General features: G+C 43.1%; 1 protein-coding gene and 1 long non-coding RNA gene across 2 annotated transcripts in view; both read right to left on the bottom strand.

Annotated features, from left to right (window-relative positions):
• LOC108791457 overlaps positions 1–11029 on the bottom strand; it is a 19080-nt gene extending 8051 nt beyond the window's left edge. The window contains exon 1 of the long non-coding RNA XR_001941506.1: positions 10953–11029. This is a non-coding gene — a long non-coding RNA (uncharacterized LOC108791457). The remainder of the gene's footprint in view (positions 1–10952) is intronic.
• The window catches only part of PCDH19 (protocadherin 19), a 175489-nt gene that overhangs the window by 146574 nt on the left and 8354 nt on the right, over positions 1–20561 (bottom strand). The window contains exon 3 of the mRNA XM_018561953.1: positions 19405–19732. Within this exon, the coding sequence (XP_018417455.1) occupies positions 19405–19732 (328 nt within the window). The remainder of the gene's footprint in view (positions 1–19404; positions 19733–20561) is intronic.

Here is a 20561-nt window from a genome sequence, read left to right as displayed (position 1 = left end):
CGGGGTTAACACTTATGGTACTGAAAATTAACCCCGAGCCACACTCGGGAATACCGCCAAGGAGGTTAGTAAGTGCATTTAAACATTGTTTTGGGCTATACTATTATAGCCCAAAACCTATATTTTTACACAAAAAGTGGGGGGTCGTCTTATACGCCGGCAAATACGGTATATATATATTTTTTCCCATTAATTTATATTCATGCATATCTCAGAAAATATAAGGGAATCCTTTATTTTGGCAGAGAGCCGTGACAGGATAGAGAGGTGAGCGAACGCTGGTATGTGTTCGCTCACTTCCCGATCTACTGAGCCGACCTGTGACAGTCTCATTGTCACAGGTCGGCTAGAACTATGAGGAGAGTGGTAAAGCACTCACCTCATAGTTCTCCTTCAAGCCAGGCACTACAATTTGGTATTGAGGATACAGGTAGAGTTTCCCTTAAAACATGGCACTCAGAGCAACACAACAAGGAGTTTATAATTACAATATGTTGACCTTCAAAAAGAAGATTTCTCATTATCATAATTTTGGCCTTAAACATTGTAAAAGGTCATCAGATGAATCTCGATGTAGCAAAGTCATTTTTCAAGTCTTTTTTTTCGGTACAATATCTTCATTAGCTCTCTGTGGCCGTTAAATAAGTCGAGTTCAGAGCGACATCAAACTGTCTATCCGAAAAGACTAATCAATTTATCAAAGACAACAAATAAATCCGTGAATCTCTCGGCATGTCGCTAACAAATAGAAAACAGCAGGAGAAAAACTCAACCGAATGAATCATTAATGTGTTCTTTTGGAGAGGCCGGGAACACAAGAGGGGAGAAAAGAGGAAAAAATAACACCCTGCAATCACATTATAAAGTCAAAAAGATGAATAAACAAGATTGATTAATTTCTGAGAAGTGGACGGAAAGTTTTGACTTTTTTTTTTTAATCACGGCGCAAAAACAAAAATAAAAGAGAAATACATAAGGAGTCACGTGCATTTATTACTAGGGATGCAATGATAACTGTTTTTTGGTATCGAGGACCGATATTTTTTCGGAACTCACCGATGCCGAATACCGGATGTCCCATTAAGGAAGCCAGGCGGCGTGTAATGACTCGCCACCTGGCTTCCTGATTAGCCAGGAAGATGGGCGGCGTGTAAAGGCTTGCCACCCGGCTTCCCAATTAGCAGGGATGCCGTCTCCATGCTTCTCGTCACTAGGTTTTCTGGCCAATCAGGAAGCCGGGAGTCATGTAATGACGCGGCGCCCGGCTTCCTGATTGGCCATGAAGCCGGCTCCATGCTCCCACGTCACAGGTGACGAGAGAGCATAGAGCTGGCTTCCCGGCCAATCAGAAAGCCGGGCAGCGTGTAATGACTCACTGCCCGGCTTACTGATACCTGAAGCTCAAGTATCGGGCTAGGCATCGGAGCATTTGGGCGAGTACGAGTACTCGCCCAAATACTCGGCATCGGCACCGATACCAATACTAGTATCGGTGCACCCCCTGATTATTACATTACATTTTTAAGTAGACGTTATGACCACTGAGAGGTGAAGTGAATAACATTGATTATTTGGTTACAATGGCACCTGGAAGTGAGGGGACATATTACAATGACACCTGGAAGTGTGCGGGGGGTATATTAGGTATCAAGTGAACATTTTGTCACTGAAGCTGATGTCTTTCAAGCAGAAAAAATGGACAAGTGTAAGGATTTCAGTGACAAGGTCCAAATTGTGATGTCTAGATTGGGCCAGAGCAACTCCAAAACTGCAGCTCTTGTGGGATGTTTCCGGTCTACATTGGTCAGGTCCTACCGAAAGTAGTCCAAGGAAGGAAAACTGGTGAACCGGCGCTAGGGTTATGGGTGGCCAAGGCTCATTGATGCACATCGGGATCGAAGGCTGGCCCGTGTTATCTGAGGCAAAAGCCAGTAGCTCAAACGGCTTCATGTCAGACACCATAGCATACTTTCAGAGGTCTAGTGGAGTCCATGGCCTGATGGGTCAGGGCTGTTTTGAAGGCAAAAAGGGGATCTAATCAATATTACGTGGATGGTCATAATGTTATGGCATATATACATACATATATACAGTATGTATATATAATTTCAGGACAAGCTTTCTGGGGTCTACCTCAGGGAGCATTACTTGGACAACGAAGAAGGGAGTAGACCACCGAAGGCTTGTCCTGAAAATGTAACTAATACAGCAGATTAAAAAAAAGTATCACAGACAGTATACAACTGTGTAGATTCTCTTCTCTTTAAGAAACATATATTATTTTATGGAGTATAGGAGAGCGTTGGGGAAATCAATAGAGTTCAGCCACCTTTGAAATCTCTGAGTGAGACACTTCTGAAAAGCAAGGGATCAACCTTTCTTGTGAGCCACATCATAACCCCGCAGGAGGCCAGTGTTGTCTGACAATGTCTTTTTTCCTCTGTGTTTGAAGAGCAGATTTCCCTCAAAATAGCTGCATTCTGAATGCCCTGACAATGGTATTTGTTGCCCGGTGATGGAATTGCTTCTAGGTGGCATCTTGCTGGTGATGGAGCGAACAAGCCTTTAACTATACTGGGCCGATTTACATGCCAAAGGCTCCTCCGTGTCCCTCTATTCAGACCCCCGAACGACTTATTTGCACAGCTGATTCTACATACAGAGATATTGTTACCCTATACTGTTATATAAGCAGGTGCAGGAGTCACCGCTGAGATAAACAGTGCAACTTAATGCTTTATGTGCTCGTAAACCTTAACGTTTTGTTGACTGTGTTTGGGAAATGGTGACATTGATAAGAGTTGCAGTTGAAGAATTTGGTGTTTGCTGTCTGACTTCTGCGTATTTTATGAAAACAAAGGAGAAGGGACAAAGAATGGTAGCCTCCTGAATTCATTATTTATTTGCAGGTAGTAGACAACTGCAAACATGGACTTCAAGGACAAACAGGGGCATAACTACACCCTTGTAGAGAAGGGTTTGTGTTCCTACCTGGAGATCCGACTGATTATAATTGCCCTGATTAGATTTACACAATGACTTACTTCGTCCGATCCGTGACCAAAATAGACTAATACAAAAAACGAAAAGGTTAACCCATTAGGAGGTAACGGGTTAGTAGCGGTCAACTTATAGTTGACCGCTACTAACCCGTTACCTCCTAATGGCATAACTACACCCACCTAATAAAAAATTGGTCCCCCTTTTGCTGCCAAACAGCCCTGACTCGCTAAGGCATGGACTTCACTAGACCTCTGAAGGTATGCTGTGGTATCTAGCACCAAGCCATCTGAGCTACAGTAGCTCTTCTATTGGATCGGACTACTACGTTCCCCATGTGCATCAATGAGTCTTGGCCACCCATGACCCTATTGCCGGTTTTCCTTCCTTGGACCACTTTCGGTAGGTCCTGACCACTGTAGACCGGGTACAGTTTTGGAGCTGCTCTGACCCAGTCGTCTAGCCGTCTAAATTTGGCCCCTGTCAAAGTCATTCAGATCCTTACACTTGTCCATTTTTTCTGCTTCCAACTCATCAACTTCAGGGAGCAAATGTTCACTTGCTGCCTAATATATTTGACCTACATCCAGGAGCCATTGTAACCAGATAATCAATGTTATTCACTGACCTCTCAGTGGTCACAATGTTATGACTAATCGGTATATAGTCATAGCAGCCCACGCGGCTGTTACGGCGCCTGAGCGTGGGATGTGGCCCCATAGGAAGATTGTTGAAACACATTCTGCATTCTAGAAGTCATCAGGATAATCACTAGTCTCAGACCTCCATTGTATTTGGTGGATAGAAGCCCAGTTCTGACTTTTTAATCCAAATTCTCCTGGCAAATTCCTAAATTTCACATAATTACTTTAATGTCATAACAACCAACCAAATGTTATATTTTTCTTACGTAAATTCAATTTTAGTGCGTTGCTATGGATTACATCACTTAAATAAGCCGGTTGGGGTCTATACACTGACACTCAGGACCGCATATGAATGACAAGCTGGTACATCCAGGAACAATATATTATATGTTATCCTTGTACAAAACTCTTCTATTGTAGTATGTTGTATCTCCCCAGCATTGTCATTAACCTCTTCCATCTCCCCTGCTAGTAGTTCTCCTCCACTGCCCGGGGCATTTTATGCAAAGACACTGCTACCACACTAAGCTTAATCAGTTATTAAAGGATCTCCAGCTGACAGCTTAAAAACACATCAAACGGTTTCCAGACATGAGCTATTTTGATAAAACAGAACTTTTTAATTGTGCCTTTAAGAAAAAAATCCTATCTCACATTTAGCATGAGAAATAGATTCGGTAACGATTAAAAAAAGATTAGATTGATACTATTTTTGAGTTTCAGCCTGAAGTTAGGATCTACCCAACGATCCCATTCTTATAAGAATGAATGTGCAATGAAATCACCGAGCTGTAACAAGCATACCATTGTGTAAGTTCAGGCTTTGAAGTATCTACTGTGGTGAAAGGGAAGTATATAGGTCGCGTACATTAGTAGGGATGAGGTCTACTGCTACCATGAGTCTGGGTCAAATCCCCAAGATTAGCAAATCGTGGACTTTTGTGCGAAAAGTTTGCAGGTTCAACCGACCTATAGGTTTAAACAACCTATAATGCAATGTACAGCCTTTGCCCGTGGTCATAAGAGCCAATATTTGAAGGATTAGATAGCCCAGTCCCCTTTCTATAAAAGAGTAAGCTCACAACAGCCATATTCTCAATGTATGATGGTGCTTTTAGAGAGAGCTGACAATTCTGTATAGGGAGTGATACTAATTTTGATATTGGCACATGTCCCCCATGGCAGTACTCACCTCCTTATGCCTTTTGTTTGACAATAGCTTCATTATTAGCCTTACAAATGGCCAGAATTGAATAAAAAGATTCACAGCCTCCATAGATTTTGAGGAGATTTGTCCCAAAGTTCATGGACTACGAACCTACAAACTGTTTGTGAACTGAACGCAAGATTCCCTGATCCCTAGAGATTACCAAGAGGTTTGTATAAGGTTGAGCGAACTTCTAAAAATTTTTAAACAGTTATGGTTCAGATTAACCTTTTAAAAAATTAGCAAATCTCTGAAATGTTGAGCGTTTCAACTGAAGGCCCCTATGAGGTCAAAGGGGGAAAAAAAAGTGTTTCTTAGAGAACAGTAACTGTTGGAAAATTAAGCATAATGGTTTGAGAAGCTCCTGGTAGCCCTACCTTATGAGATGGGGGAAAAAACAGACTGGGCTACGGATACTAAGATAGAAGAGTGGAACCTGGTGGCACTGGCAGTCACTCTAAGAGTGCTCAGGGAACAACAAAAGTAGATACAAGGGAGAAAGAGTCGTTGGAGCAGCTTTTGGCCTATGTTTTTTTTTTTATTTGGATTTGGCTCAGGACATCTGAATTCATAGTTACATGGTGAGGTTGGAAAAAGACACAAGTTCATTGAGTCCAGTGAATTCATGAAAATAATATCATCCACATTTTGAGATCAGTTCTGATATGGATGTCTGTGGTGTGGGGTTTGTATGTAGTGGGGGCAGGTAGGTGACCATGGTGTATCGCTTAACTGCAGAAGGAATAAAGTGAGGTCACCAAGATGGCTATGCTGTGTGGGTTTAAATCTCAAACAAGAAGCATGAGTCCTTCGGCAGGTAAAACAACCCTCTTATATGTAATCCAATTGTGTGTGTTTAGCTGTTTAGATGGATCAAAAAGGTGTAAAAAAAATAAAAAGGAATTATGATTAACGAGAAACTGATGGTCAAACTACTTGGTGGATTATCTAAATTTCGCAAAGTCTGGGAATTTTGGCAAATCCTTGCTAGGGCTTTGAGCCCTGCAGCCTCCTGACTATATATTAAGCACTAAGCGTTCCCCTTGGCCACCCTCCTCCTTTTCCTTTATTTTTTACTCTCCCTCACTCTCCTCCTACCTCTTCCTCCCGATTCTTTTTTTCTCTTCTTTTTCTATTTTCATTCTGTCAGATTTATTATGATAGTCATGGACGTTTGACACAGCTACATATGCAATTGTTGGCAGCTGATCGTCCGCCAGCCTTGGTTTATTTATTATAACCTGCCGCAATATAGTCTTGCCATCTGTCCATGTGTCTTAGACAATCCTTTAGTACTTTCCTATGTACTATGCCATTTGCCTATTGTTATTGATACTCGTGTTTTGTATCTAATATCTAATAATAATAATGTATCTAATAATAATAATCTTGTTTTGTATCTAGTAAAAAATAATAAAAAATTATGGAAACAAACAAAAAAAAAAGGAATATATTGGTCCAGAACTCTCTGTTCTCTCTATGCAAAGTAGCATTTCACTATGTAAATCATTTTGTTCTGTTGCTGTGGCTGGTGCGGGAATTATCCTTAGTGACGGGTTAAGTACTTATCATTCATGCAAAACAACCATGTTCCTGAGTGCTAACATGAGCCGGTTTGGGAAACTGTGTTTGCATGCTGCGTGTGATGGGCCTGTCTCTAAGTAAACACTGGCACAAAAAAAAATAAGCTAAAGAGTAAAGGAGAAAAAAAAGTATAATTTGACCAATTACAGTTTAGAGCCCGACTGTCTCCAGGAACAGCTTAGAATTTAGATAGACTTCTTTTATGAACATTTAAAACTAATCGCCATTGGATTAAATACATCACCCACATCTTTGAAGATCGTCGCCAGTCCTTGCAGCTAAGTCCGGATGATTTGGTGGAGGTGCCTAGCGTCATTTCCCCAAAGATCTCAACGCCACATGTTCCATGAGTCATAGGGACTGCGTATTACATAAAATGCCCAGGCTGGCTTATGTCTCCAGGGCTGCACATCCCAAACAAATCAATCTGAAATTATTCATCCCGAGTATCTAAGGACTTTTCAGGTGCCACATCAAAGGATTCACAATCGCAATAAGAACAGACAATCTCCTTCCAGACAGTGGTATTAACTGATCTCGGCGCACCAGAGCTGACTATTGTCACAACTACACTGTTACTCACTGACACATGCTGTATAAAAGTTCCCCTTAAACAAACGTGAGCATCAGAATCCTATAAACCCTTGCAATTGAAATAATAATTTTACCCCGTTGCTCGGCAACCCCCCCCCCTTCCTTCAATAATTTCCCTCTGATGTAATAAGATGAAGATTCCCCCTGCCTGTCAAAGCCCCTCTACAGTGGCGCCAGTTTCACTTAGATCTCGCTCAATCAAAAGACTTTGGGTATCCAAATGCAGAAAGAAGATAAAAAAACATAAAGAATAAAATGTATCCAAACTCAACACAACTCTGAAGCATTATCTTGTCTAAGTAAATCATGCAGGCCCTACAAGAGGATGTCAATTTCCAGCCAGGAAGCGGCCATATATGTAAAAAGGCTGGTGAGGTGAGCAGGGCGTCTGGAGGTTGGCCTCTGCCTCCACTGTCACGAACTAGGAATTTAAAGTAGATGTACACCCTATCATTAAAATCTCATATAACAGCCATTCTTAACCATAGTTGCATGCAATCCTAGGGTTCCTTCAGAGGTTGCTAGGGGTTCCTCAAGCTGTGGCTTATTGACCTCACATTTGATGGTACCTGTACTGGTGCAAATGCCACTCAGCAGAGTTAATTAATTTGTAAGCTGTCTTAAAGGGTGGCATTCTGGCCACCAATGTAAGGGGAATTCCTCCCACTTGACCACCAATATAAGGCACAATCTTTCCACTGACCACAAAGTAAGGAGCATTCTCCGCACTGACCCCCAATGTAAATGGACATTCTTTTCACTAACCACCAGTGTGAGAGACATTTTTCCCACTGACCTCCAATGTTAGGGAAATTCTTCCTACTGGCCACCAACGTAAGGGTCATTCTTCCGACTAGCCACCAATGCAAGGGATATTCTTCCTACTGACCACCAATGTTAGGGACATTCTTCCTACTGACCACAAATGCAAGGGACATTCTTTCCACCGGTGACCAATGTAAGGAGCATTCTTCCCACTGATCCCCAATGTTAGGGACATTCTTCCCTCTGAGCACCAATGTAAGGGTCATTCCTCCCACTGAGCTCCAATGTTAGGGACATTCTTCCCATTGGCGACCGATGTAAGGAGCATTCTCCCCACTGACCCCCAATGTAAGAGTCTTCTTTTACACTGACTCCCAATGAATTGACTAATTGGTTTTAGTGGGGGTTCCCCAAGTCCAAAAAATTATTTCAAGGCTTCCTCTGGTGTAAGTAGGTGAAGTAAGGATGTTCAATAAGATTTAAGATGGTAAAGCAGACCTTCCATCATATTATGAACTAGTTTCCTCTCCCCTCTCTCTTACAAAATCACTTGTGAATATAAGAGGATGTTTTTACTCCCTAAGTTGCTCTTAGGCCGCTCCCTGGAGCCTCTCTCCCCCTCCGCTGCAGTGGACTAAGGTCCCTGAGACATCACATCCAATACAGAGTGTATAGGACATGAGGATTCCTAGGTGGTGAAGAGGGGCTGGAGGGAGGCGCTGTCATAGCCAGCTGGCTCAAAGGATCAGGTGAGTAGAACTTGTTATTTTTAACTCTAGGCAAAATGATCACATAACCCTTAGAAAGAGGGGGTAGCCCCACTGCAAGGGTTATTTTTTTTTACCTGGAGTTGTTCTTTATACAACAACAAAACTGATTCAATTGAGCTTTTAAGGTGTCACATCCGGACTTAATGGGACATTTACACATACAAATAAACCTTGTCAGTGATATAATTATTTTAACAATTTTTTATTAAAAATACATGATTTTGAGACATATAAAATCAGACTAAGAACATATTCCAAAGACAGGAATTTATCCCAAGGCAGAGCAACAACCCCCCCCCCTCCCCCCCCCCTCATGTGACAGTGTGCAGTATGTCCAGCCTTCAACTTTGTTGTGGCTAACAAATGTGATTCATTGATATTGTTAAGAGATAAGCAATTGATTAAATTGACATGATTGTCTAGAATGTGTCTGTGGGATCCAGGGGGGTTGGTGCTATGCCTCGGGATAAATTCCTGCCTTTGGAATATGTTCTTAGTCTGATTTTATATGTCCCAAAATCATGTATTTTTAATAAACAATTGTTAAAATAATGATATAACTGGATAGGTTTATTTGTATGTGTAAATGTCCCATTAAGTCCGCATGTGACACCTTAAAAGCCCCATTGAATCTGTTTTGTTGTTGTATAAATATGTAGGGGTGTGGTGTCATGGTTTCTTTGGTGGTTCAACTACTTTGTATACAGAGGGGGTTATTCACACAGCTGCCAGAGGCAGCTGAGTGAATAACCCAGCCGAAGTAAAGTGAGCGCTGTTCGGCTATTCACTTCAGTGTTGTATGGCTGATTTCAGCCGCACATCGGCTATAATCAGCCGTACATCGGCTGCCTTCGGTTCGGCTGAGCATTTGGATCAGCTGAGCCGAAACTCCGGCAGCTCACCGTTCGACTCTATTCTCATTGGGGCCGAACGGCAGTGAGTGGATAGCCGAATGCCGCTGGGCGGCATTCAGCTCGGCTATTCTGCTCACTACCTCCGTGGTACCGAGCAGAATAGCTAAACAACAACAAAAATATTTTTTAAAATGTCAATAAATATTAAATGTAAAAAAATAAAGTTTTTTAAAAAGTAAAAAAAAAACTGTTTCCTATTGGCCGAGACCTGCTAGAGTCTCTGCTCTTCTCACGGGGACCGAACTGCAGTAAGTGAATAGCCGAATGTCGAGGGGCTGAGCGGCATTCGGCTTGGCTATTCTGCTCGATACCTCCGTGAACAGAAAAAAAAAGTTGAAAAATTATTTAAAAATGTTTTAAAAAATAGGAAAATGTAAAAATATATAAAAATATTTTGGAAAAAAGAAAAAAAATACAAAACGACGCACGCCAACCCGACCGCATGCGACGGACTCCTGCCACATAATAAAGCATCTGACAGGTGGTGGTAAAAGAAAAACAATTGGGCGGAGCTAGCGGTGACAGATAGATCCGCCCAACTGTTTCCTATTGCCCGGCCAATGAGTAACAACTGGGCGGACCCGGCCGTGACGTCACAGCCGGCTCCGCCCAGTTGTAATGACAGATCAGCGTCCTGAGGTCATTTGGGGACGCTGATCTGTCATTACAACTGGGCGGAGCGAGACGGGAGATCACGGCTAGCTCCGCCTAGCTGTCATTTGCGTGGAGATCGGTTTGGCTTCGGCCGACCATTCTCCACGCTTCGGCTGTCACTTCGGCTCAGTCGAGCCGAAAGACATGCCTTCGGCTCGGCTGCCTTACAGGCTATTGTGAATAGCCCGGACAGCAGCCCTTTGGTTTGACTGATCCGAAGGGCAGAGGCGGGCCGAAGAGAGCCGAAGCTACGGTTGGATCCTTTGCCTCTTTACTGAATAACCCCCTGAGTTTTCTTTAAACACAGGAGGGATTATCTCGGAAGTATCAACAAACTTTATTGCGGCCGCCATTGAACCCAGAAGACCAAGAACATCCAGTGGTGGAGGAGAAGTGCTACATGGTGACAGCTCTGTATTGAAGGTGAGCATTGCAGCACAAGCTGCTTTTTTATTTTATGTATAAACAGATAATTCTTTTTTTTTTGTTAGTTCTGCTTTAAAAAAAGAAAAATACAATTTCTCCTGGTCTGTTTCTTGCACAGTTTGCACAGACTTTTGATTGAAAAAAAAAAAAGAAAAGAAAAGCAGCTGCTTTGTAAATAAGAGAGTTAAAAAAAGAGGACAGAGTCTCCAGCAGCTTCGACACTTCACGAGGAACGCCTCCCCTGGGATCACTTTTTCAAGATTCGCAACTGCTCGACTAAAAGCTTCACTCATTACACAGCCCTACATATCACAACAAGCGTGGTGTTCCCTGACTGACAGGTGGCCATTGTAGAGGAGCTTCCCCGTACAGTGCTTGAAGTGCGGCGCACTCCGTAGATAAGCATATGCGATTGCAGGATGTGCAGATTGCTCTGCTTTCCGCTGGAGCGAAAAAATAATGAGGCCCCAACCACTGCACTGAGCTACGGCGAGTCCGCGTCGTCCATTTATTCACAATGGAGTGTAAAGCCGAACTCCATATGTTAAAGAAGTTCTGTAATATCATTGTATATTTTATGGGGGGTGGGTTTGTATGTATTAAATAAAGATACGGTACATCTGTTGTTATAATAGCTGCCTGCAGATCAGTACACAGAGGAAGGGACATCACTTTCAGAACACAGGGTAGGGAAGAACACAGACAGGTCCTTGTTCATGTGCTGCTGCTCTTTCACTGTCCGATAAGCAAACTTGGAACAGGGAGCTGAAAACGTTGTATTCCTTAACTGTAATACTGAATACGGTGTCTATGCAGTGCACCAGAAGTGTGCGAATCAAAGAAGCGGCCGAGCAGAATCACAAATATTTTGACAGCAGGTCACGTGAATGTTTCCCAATTTGCATTTACAGCTTTGGCTGGAGTTAGGCTTTAACTGCCTCTACTGGTGAGAGATCTACATTCTGTTACATAGGGTTATACGGGGCAAAGTATCAGTCCATCCAAAACTGATATTTCGGCATTTGGCAGATTTTGCAGAGATTAACTTCTGTCTCTCAGGGACTCTGTTGGTGAGATCTCTGCACTAAGATCCCGGGACTGTACACCTGCTGTGCACATTATGAGGGACTCTCACCATCCCTGTGCTGAGTTCCCGGGTCTGTACACCTTCTGTGCCCATTATGAGGGGTTCCCACCATCCCTGTGCTTAGGTCCTGGGTCTGTACACCTGCTCTGCTCATTATGATGGGGTTCCCACCATCCTTGAGTTGAGTTCCTTGGTCTGTGCCCCTGCTGTGCCCATTATGAGGGGCATCAACCATCCCTGTGCTGAGTTCCCAGGTTTGCACACCTGCTGTGCCCATTATGAGGGGCCCCCACCGTCCCTGTGCTTAGTTCCTAGGTCTACACACCAGCTGTACTCATTATGTTGGATTTGTTTTTTTATATACATATTATGGAGAATGTAACCGGAGTTGCCGGAACTCTCAAAAGACAAGAAGGAACACCCAAAACTTCCAGGTGGACAGAGAATTATAGGGAAATCTCTGTTGGAGCATCATATAACAAGCCAGGGGCCGAGTCAGAAAACCAGTCTCCTTCTCTACCTAAAATATCACTATTGGCTGTACCGATCCTTTAAAGTGAACCCAAATTATAAACCTTAGCAATAATGCAAAGTTTTTAACCATGCCTAATTTTTTTTTAATGTGCCGTTTGCCAAAATAGTTCAAAAAGCTGGTCCTTTAAGTCAAGACTTGTTGCTTAATTTTGAATGACAAATAGCATAACATGTGACTAGGGATGAGCATGATGGAAAATCTGCTTCACCCCGATGTACCTACCTCATCCACTGCCCCCCTTCCCAGGAGATCAGATTCCCCTCGGAAGTTAGAGCAGGGGATTGTTCCAATGAAAATAGATAGATAGATAGATAGATAGATAGATAGATAGATAGATAGATAGATAGATAGATAGATAGATAGATAGATAGATAGAGCTCTCTCCCCCTCCCCTCACCTGCCTTAGTATCTCCCTCTCCCACCCATTAGATGAAGGAGAACACCCCCTACTACAAGCCTTATTTCAACATTCAGGTGGCCTGTGACAACTCGTTACAAAGAAACATTTCTGATAATTAGTCATTACAATGGCTGAATTAAAAAAAATGATTTCATGACTCATAAGAAATACAAATGGGAACCTGAAGCATGGAGCTGGTTTTACAAAAAGAAAAAAAAAGAAAAGGAAAACATATTTTTGGTCTAATATCTTTTACCGAAAGTTAAACCGCCAGCAGATAATTAATTTACACACATCAGATTGACTCATCTTCCTGCCAATTTGGTTCTCGTTGTTTTAATTTTGTAACGAGCTAATAATGGGATTGAAACTTCAAAAATAAGTCCCGTTGTGGCCAATTTACACAATTAAATAAACCGCGCTCCCGTCAAAACGGGCCGGCTCCGCGCGAGAAAGAAACTTTCGTCAGGGATGCAAGGGTATCATTCAAAGGGTTCGGGCAGCATCCAGCCAGCTACAATGTAGCGGGAGAAAAATTGCACTGGTGTATTTGTAGCAATATAAAGCAAGTGGAGGCCTGGGACTCGTTATTATCTGGAACGCTGCTGCCGAGGAAGCTCCAAAAAAACACGGAAAATAAAATAAAAGGAAATTGTTAAGGCGAGGCTGTGAGGATGGTGCACATAGCAACACGATCGCTAAGCATTTCCCCTGCAGCCAATATGATAACAAGTATTAAACTGTTACAGAGGACATTCCAGTAATATATACCTCCTATAATCAAGGCAATATAAATAATCATGATCCTAATAATAATAATTATTATTGTTAAGCCATAATCACCACCAGAATTCAGGCTGAGTAGGACATAGCACCAGGACCTACCACAGTCACACAAACTCATTATAGGGCCAGTTTGGGAGAAGACTCACAGAAACTTGACCTGAACATCATGGGAGATTATGATTTCAATCAAATATAAAAATTACAAAAATGTGCAGATTTACTCTCTTCCTTTTTATATTTCCTCTCTCCCCTCTACCTCATCTCCGTCTATCAGTCTATCTCTTAGAATTGTATTATCTGCTCAGTCTCCTTCTCTTCCTCCCACCCACTCTTTCACCACCCCTTCTCCTCTTTGTCCCCCCTCTCTTCTTGTCTCTACCCTCTCTTCTCTCTCTGCCCTCTTTCCTCCCTCACTTTTCCTTACCCTCTTTCCTACCCATCCCCTCTTCCTCCCCTCTTTCCATTCCCCCTCTCCCTCCTTCTCTCTCGTATTCCCCTCTCCCTCCTCTCTCAACCCCCTCTCTCCATTCTTTACCCCTTCTCTCTCTTTTTCCCTTTCTCTGTTGCTCTACTTATCTTCTCTTTTCTTCTTTCACTCCTTCTCTACCTTATATCCCTCTCCTCTCTTTTATTCCCTCCCTTTTCTCTACCTGAGGCTCTCACCCTTTCTCTCTTGCCTTCTCATGCCCCTACTCTTTCTCTTCCTTCTCCCTTCCTTCTCTCCAATACCACTTCCTTAATAATACTCTTGTTCTCTGCCTCCATCCACTCTTCCTTCTCTCTCTATGTCATTCTTCTTCTCTCTCCTCTCTCTAATTCTATTATCTCCCTTTCTCTCTCCCCTCTGCATTCTCCTCTCTCCTTTGCTCTCCCCTCTACTCTCTTTTCCCTCTCCTCTCTCCATTCTTCTCTCTCTCCTCTACTTTCTCTCCTTGTCACTTCCCTCTTCTCTCTCTCTCCCCTCTACGTTGCTCTCTCTCCCCTTTCTCTCTACCCTCACCGTTCTCTTCTTTCTCTCCTTTGCTCGTCTCTCTCATCTCTCCGTTCTCCTCTCTTTGCCCTCTCCTCTTTCTCCATCTCTCTCTCTCCTCTGCCCTCTCTCTCTCCTCTTTCTCCATCTCACTCCCTTCTCTCTCCTTTGCTCTCCCCTCTTCTCTCTCTCCACCTCTCTCTCTCTTCTCACCATCCCTTTCCCCCCTCTCCTCTCTCTCTCCCCCCTCTCCTCTCTCTCTCTCCTCTCCCCACTCTCTCTCCCCCCTCTCCCCCCTCTCCTCTCTCTCTCCTCTCTCTCTCCTCTCTCCTCTCCCCTCTCTCCTCTCCCCTTTCTCTCTCTCTCCCTCTTTCTCATATTACGAGGTAACAAACACCACCGCAGCACACACAACAGACAGGGGAATCATGCCAAATGACTGGTAATAGAAATATGAATGTGTGCGCGGAGGGCTGACACTTCCTAATCCTCCACATAACTGTGAATAGTGCGGTGCAGAGCGCCTGTTACACAACACCTAGGCATGACAGGGCGGAGCAATGACAGATATTTTATGAATAGCTCCCCTTAACCTTGTCTATATGTCACTTACAATGAAGGATTTGTTCTACGCCATCAAGCCCGCAATTACCATTAACATTCAGCGGCTGCGCTATGCGGAGATAATGTGTTTATAATTACAAATTATGTGTTTCTTTGTTTCCTAAGTTCTGTAATTCTGCTTCTCACAAAAAAAAGAGAGAGAGATAGGGATCCGGAAAACTGGGATGCGCTGATATCCGAATAGCAACCAGCCCTCGATGATTAAGGCTTTTGGGATGCTTTACAAGTTTGAGTGATGAGGGCAATTCATTCCAGTTAGCAGACCCCTCCCTGCCCCCGTACCAGCATGTCGGACTGCAATTCAGAGCTTCTGGGGTAAGACTCTGTAAGAGTAAGCAAGGAAGGTGCAGTGGGTGTGTTTGGGAGTGTCGCTGCTCCTGCACAACAGGGTTCCCAGATCACCAGCTTACTCACAAAGGATTGTGATTGCTGGTCCACTGAGCTAATGTAGACCTATGATTGGATACATTTATCATATTAGGTTCAAGCATGATAAATATTGTTTACCTCTTCCAGATATTGTTTACCTCTCACAGGACTCCCCCTGACAGGAGATCACAGGACTCCCCCTTATGGTTGGGAGACTGAGGAAATGCTTCCTCCTGCATGCAGCAGACTGATCACTGGGGGAGTGGAGACTGAGGAAATGCTTCCTCCTGCCTGCAGCAGACTGATCACTAGGGGAGACTGAAGAAATGCTTCCTCCTGCCTGCAGAAGACAGATCACTAGGGAGACTGAAGAAATGCTTCTTCCTGCCTGCAGTAGACTGATCACTGGGGGAGGGGAGACTGAGGAAATGCTTCCTACTGCCTGCAGCAGACTGATATCTGGGGGAGAGGAGTTCAAGGAAATGCTTCCTCCTGCCTGTGGAAGACTGATCGCTAGGTGAGGGGAGACTGAGGAAATGCTTATTTTTGCCTGCAGCAGACTGATCACTGGGGGAGGGGAGACCGAGGAAATGCTTCTTCCAGCCTGCAGCAGACTGCTCACTTGAGGAGGGGAGACTGAGGAAATGCTTCCTCTTGCCTGCAGCAGACTGATGTTATCATTGGAGTAAAATAAAATGATACTGTTGCTGTACATTGTAACACATCAGGAAATGATTCATGTAGACTTGAAAGTCACCGAAAGATCCACTTGAAGCAAGTTCCCAGCGCTGTATATTGACGACCGCCCGGTTGCTATAGGTTACCGTACCTTTAATGTCCCATGGCATATTGACTAACCGGACTCCGATCATCCAACTCACGACGTGCAGGATGCGGCGGGTGGTGGAGCGGCCTCTAGAACTGCTGACAATGGACTCGGGTGTTGCGCAGGAAACTCTTTAGTCATATTAGACGTGTGATGGAAAGCTCGGCGCGGCTGAAATTCACACATTGCACAGGAAACCCGAGCGCTGCGTGTAATTGGGGCACGGACGGCACGCCTGCTCTCTAATCATAACGGCCCGCAGCAAAGACGGCCTCAGAAGGTTAATGCCCATGACCGGGGTAAGGACACAACAAGATGGAGACTTAAAGGATGAAAGGACGACTGTTCATTCTGATCTGCTACTACAAACGGGGAAATATATATTTTTTAATTTATAAATTCTTGCAGTTCCATATCTCCACGAGGGAATTTCATTTTGTGTGCTCTCCCTCCAGTACCTGCTGGCTGGACAAGCACACACACAGCTTCCGTGCTGGAAAAACTGCTGCGATAAAACCAAAATGTCAGATAAGACACCTAGAGACTGTATCATTTTCAGTCTGTATGTGTTAAAGGAGAACTATGGGGTCAGGGCTTTTCCCCATAGTTCTCCTTAGGGTAACGGGAGGACACAAACTAGCGTCCTCCCGTTACCCTAAGCTCAGTATAGCGCGAGCTAGAGCTCGCGGTATACTGAGACGGCGCAGCCGGAGCGGATCCCGACATCGATGTCGAGATCCGCCCAGCTGAGTGAGTGACAGCTGGCTCTGCCTATCTAGAGGCAGAGCCAGATGTACCCGCCCCCTCCCCCGTCCGTTCCGCCAGTCAGTGCTGGCAGATCGGAGCGGGGAGGGGGGAATCCAGAGAGCCGTGACAGGATGGAGAGGTGAGCGAACGCCGGTATGTGTTCGCTCACCTCCCGGTCTACTGAGCCGACCTGTGACAGTCTCGTTTTTACAGGTCGGCTAGAACTATGAGGTGAGTGAGAAGCACTAACCTCATAGTTCTCCTTTAAGAGAAGAGAGGTAAAGCACAGTCATCGCAATGTACTAATAGGCAACATACATGCATGGAACGTTTGCTGCTCCCATGTACACACACGTAATTATGACAATGTATGTATAGCCAACATCTGCATAACTGCTGCTGTTTTGATTTTCAGTTTGAATAAGTTGGTCATTGACTGCTTGTCAATCACAGGTGACACAGTGCTTATCTAAGGGATCTATATAAGATATCTATATAAGATATATCCAAGGGATCTATATAAGAAATCTCTAAGAGATCTATATCAGGGATCTATATAAGACATCTCTAAGGGAACTATATAAGACATCTCTAAGGGAACTATATAAGACATATCTAAGGGATCTATATAAGATATCTATATAAGATATATCCAAGGGATCTATATAAGAAATCTCTAAGGGATCTATATCAGGGATCTATATAAGACATCTCTAAGGGATCTATATCACAGATCTATATAAGATATCTCTAAGAGATCTTTATGTTATCTATTAAGAGATCCTTTAAGGAAACCAGCAACAGTGAGAATTTATCTTTTCTCTGCCAGGGAATATTGTTTGATACTTGAGGTAATTTTCGACTTAGTCACTGACTCCGTCTCTGCCCTAAACGCTCAGATGTGGCATTTCAAACGCTCCATTTTCCAAAAGTAATAAAAGGTTTGTAGGCGACAATATACAAAAACTATATAATTATTACTATACACTTTATTTAAAATGCATCTCCACCCCAGAACTAATGTTTCAACATTTCAGATTGCCATCCAACTTGCCGAACTCAAATATATCGGATTTGTGTGGTGTTGACACTTAAATAACCTGATGCAAGCGGCAGTGATGTACACGCAGAAACTAATTAGCCATAATTAGACATACCCAGCTGGACACTGATTGGCTGCTTTGGGTTACTATGTAACTATTGCTGCTCCCTGGTCTACTACCAAATTTCAAAAACATATTTTTTTTTTTATACATTAATATCTTAAGGGAGACCTAAAGGGGATTAGGTAGACTTCCATTGGTCATCTGGTTCCGAACTAATACTAAGGTGCTGACTTATAAAGGGTTTGCACAGCGTATAGCTGGGCGATTTCATATTTGCACGGTATTGCTGCTGCTAGTTGGAGCCAAGGAGAATAGGAAATTCAATGGGTGAACCCCTATGAGTTCTGACTTTACAAATCACCCCCTTAACATTCTGCCTTTATAATTCAGCCCCTAAGAGTTCTGACTTTATAGATCCGCCCCAATGAGTTCTAATTTTATAGATCAGCCCCTAAGAGTTCTGACTTTATAGATCGGCCCCTATGAATTCTGACTTTATAGATCAGCCCATATGAGTTCTGAATTTATAGATCAGACCCTAAGTGTTCTGACTTTATAGACCAGCCCCTAAGAGTTATGCCTTTAGAGATCAGCCCCTAAGAGTTCTGACTTTATAGATTAGCCCCTAAGAGTTCTGACTTTATAGATCAGCCCCTATGAATTATGACTTTATAGATCAGCCCACATGAGTTCTGACTTTATAGATCAGCCCCTAAGAGTTCTAACTTTATATTTTAACCCCTAAGAGTTCTAACTTTATAGATCAGCCTCAGTTATGACTTGATAAACCCACCCCTAAGAGTTCTGACTTCACACCAATTCTGTTGGCTCCATACTTGTTCCAGGTAAGTAATTCAAAAAGTACCGAATGCAGTGACGGACAGGAAGCTAGCATTTTCAAAAGCAGGTCAAGCAATGCCATTTTCTCAGTAACAGTTCCTGTTGAGCACACTGTATTTATGGCCAACCATCAAACAATGAAGCGTGCCTACAACAAGAAACAACATGCATCTTTGGTTCTTTGCCTCTGGAGTACACGGTATGATAGGTAACAATACAACATATCCTAGATCATAGGTATGATGTCCACATGTCACCAGAAATACGACATGTCAATGTTTCCAAAATCTATTTCCTATATTTCCTTGCACACAGATGGCTTCCTCTATAAGGGCAGTTTCAAATGCACCATCAAAGCTTAAAAATGTTTAAATACCAAGCAAACATTTGACAAACCATGGGATTCCATCAGCTGAGCCTTGAAGGCCATCACATGCTGTTCAAGTCTCCAAGGAAAACGCACCACTCATTATTCACTTTGCGTTTATGAGTAGACAAAGCTGCAAACAATACCTAGCTAGGAGAAGAGAAAGTTATTGGTCAGTCTACTTACCTCCGGAAGGGGCATTCCATTGATGATGAGGTCGGGTTGTGGTGGGCTCTGGTTGGTGAAGGTGTGATGGTAGACGTGATTGGACCCTGCATTCCTGGTGTTCTGGTTTTCCACATTAAGGAAAGTGCTGTCCGTGCGGCGGCATCCCAAAGGAAGCGTCTGCTGGTGGTAGTCAAAATAATTTAGCGACGAGGTAAGGGAGGAGCAGCTCACCACGTTCATCTTGTCTGTCTCCTCAACGTCGCGAGGCACCAGGCGGATGTCGTTCTTGCAGATCTTCTTCTTCTTGTTGGACTTCTTTTGGTGTCCGTAAGAGTATTCGGCTATCCTGCAAGACAACATTAATAAGGTGCAAAGACGTGCACAGTTTATAAAGACCCAACATAAAATCGACAACATCAACTACAAACCAAACACCAATGCAAAAAGAATTTTAAAAAATAAATAAAAAAAGCAACAAAAACTATAACAAAAGTCAAAAGTACAGGAAAAAAAATGTTCAATGCAACATGACATTCAATAAAAAAAATGGATACTACAACGAGTGCAAAAGAAAAAGAAAACCAAAAACAAACAAAGCAAATCAACAGCATAAACTCTAACACAAAGACTGACCAATGGACAGAGTGAAGTTGATCGAGATATCTTGGATATTTTTGAAACCCAAGTCAACCAATAAACACACATACTATGGAGAAGTGTGACATTTCATAGTTACAAGTGCCTTTCTTCTTTCTCTTTACCGCTAATTATGATGAGTTGAAGTGAACCCATTCTTTCCTACATATTAATTGGAAGAACCAAGGGTTAATTGGTCTCTGAACAGTACAAAGCTACGAGGATTCACTCTTAAATTTGTTGACACGCAGTCTTGTTCCAGTCAAAAGTGGTAACATTATATGTTTGCATCTGTATTAATTATGACTTTTCATCTGCGCACGGAACATCTTGTTTCGCTTTCCCCCTTTCACTCCTTCTGTTATTTTCCGTTAATTAGCATTTATTGTACACATGTAGAAACTGTGCGCTGGCTCTAACGAAGGGCTCCTCACAACCAAAGCCAACCTTCAACTCTTTGGTAGAATTAGCTTTGTGTAGAGTTAAGCCAAACCTCTGCATTGGGTGGTTGATAACGTTCTTGCCCCAAATCTGGTGCG

The sequence above is a fragment of the Nanorana parkeri genome, unplaced genomic scaffold, assembly GCF_000935625.1.
Source record: "Nanorana parkeri isolate BGI_ZX_2015 unplaced genomic scaffold, ASM93562v1 scaffold552, whole genome shotgun sequence".
NCBI classification, from domain to species: Eukaryota; Metazoa; Chordata; class Amphibia; order Anura; family Dicroglossidae; genus Nanorana; species Nanorana parkeri.
The sequence above is the reverse complement of the archived record's forward strand: the minus strand, read 5'-3'. Positions and strand labels throughout refer to the sequence as shown.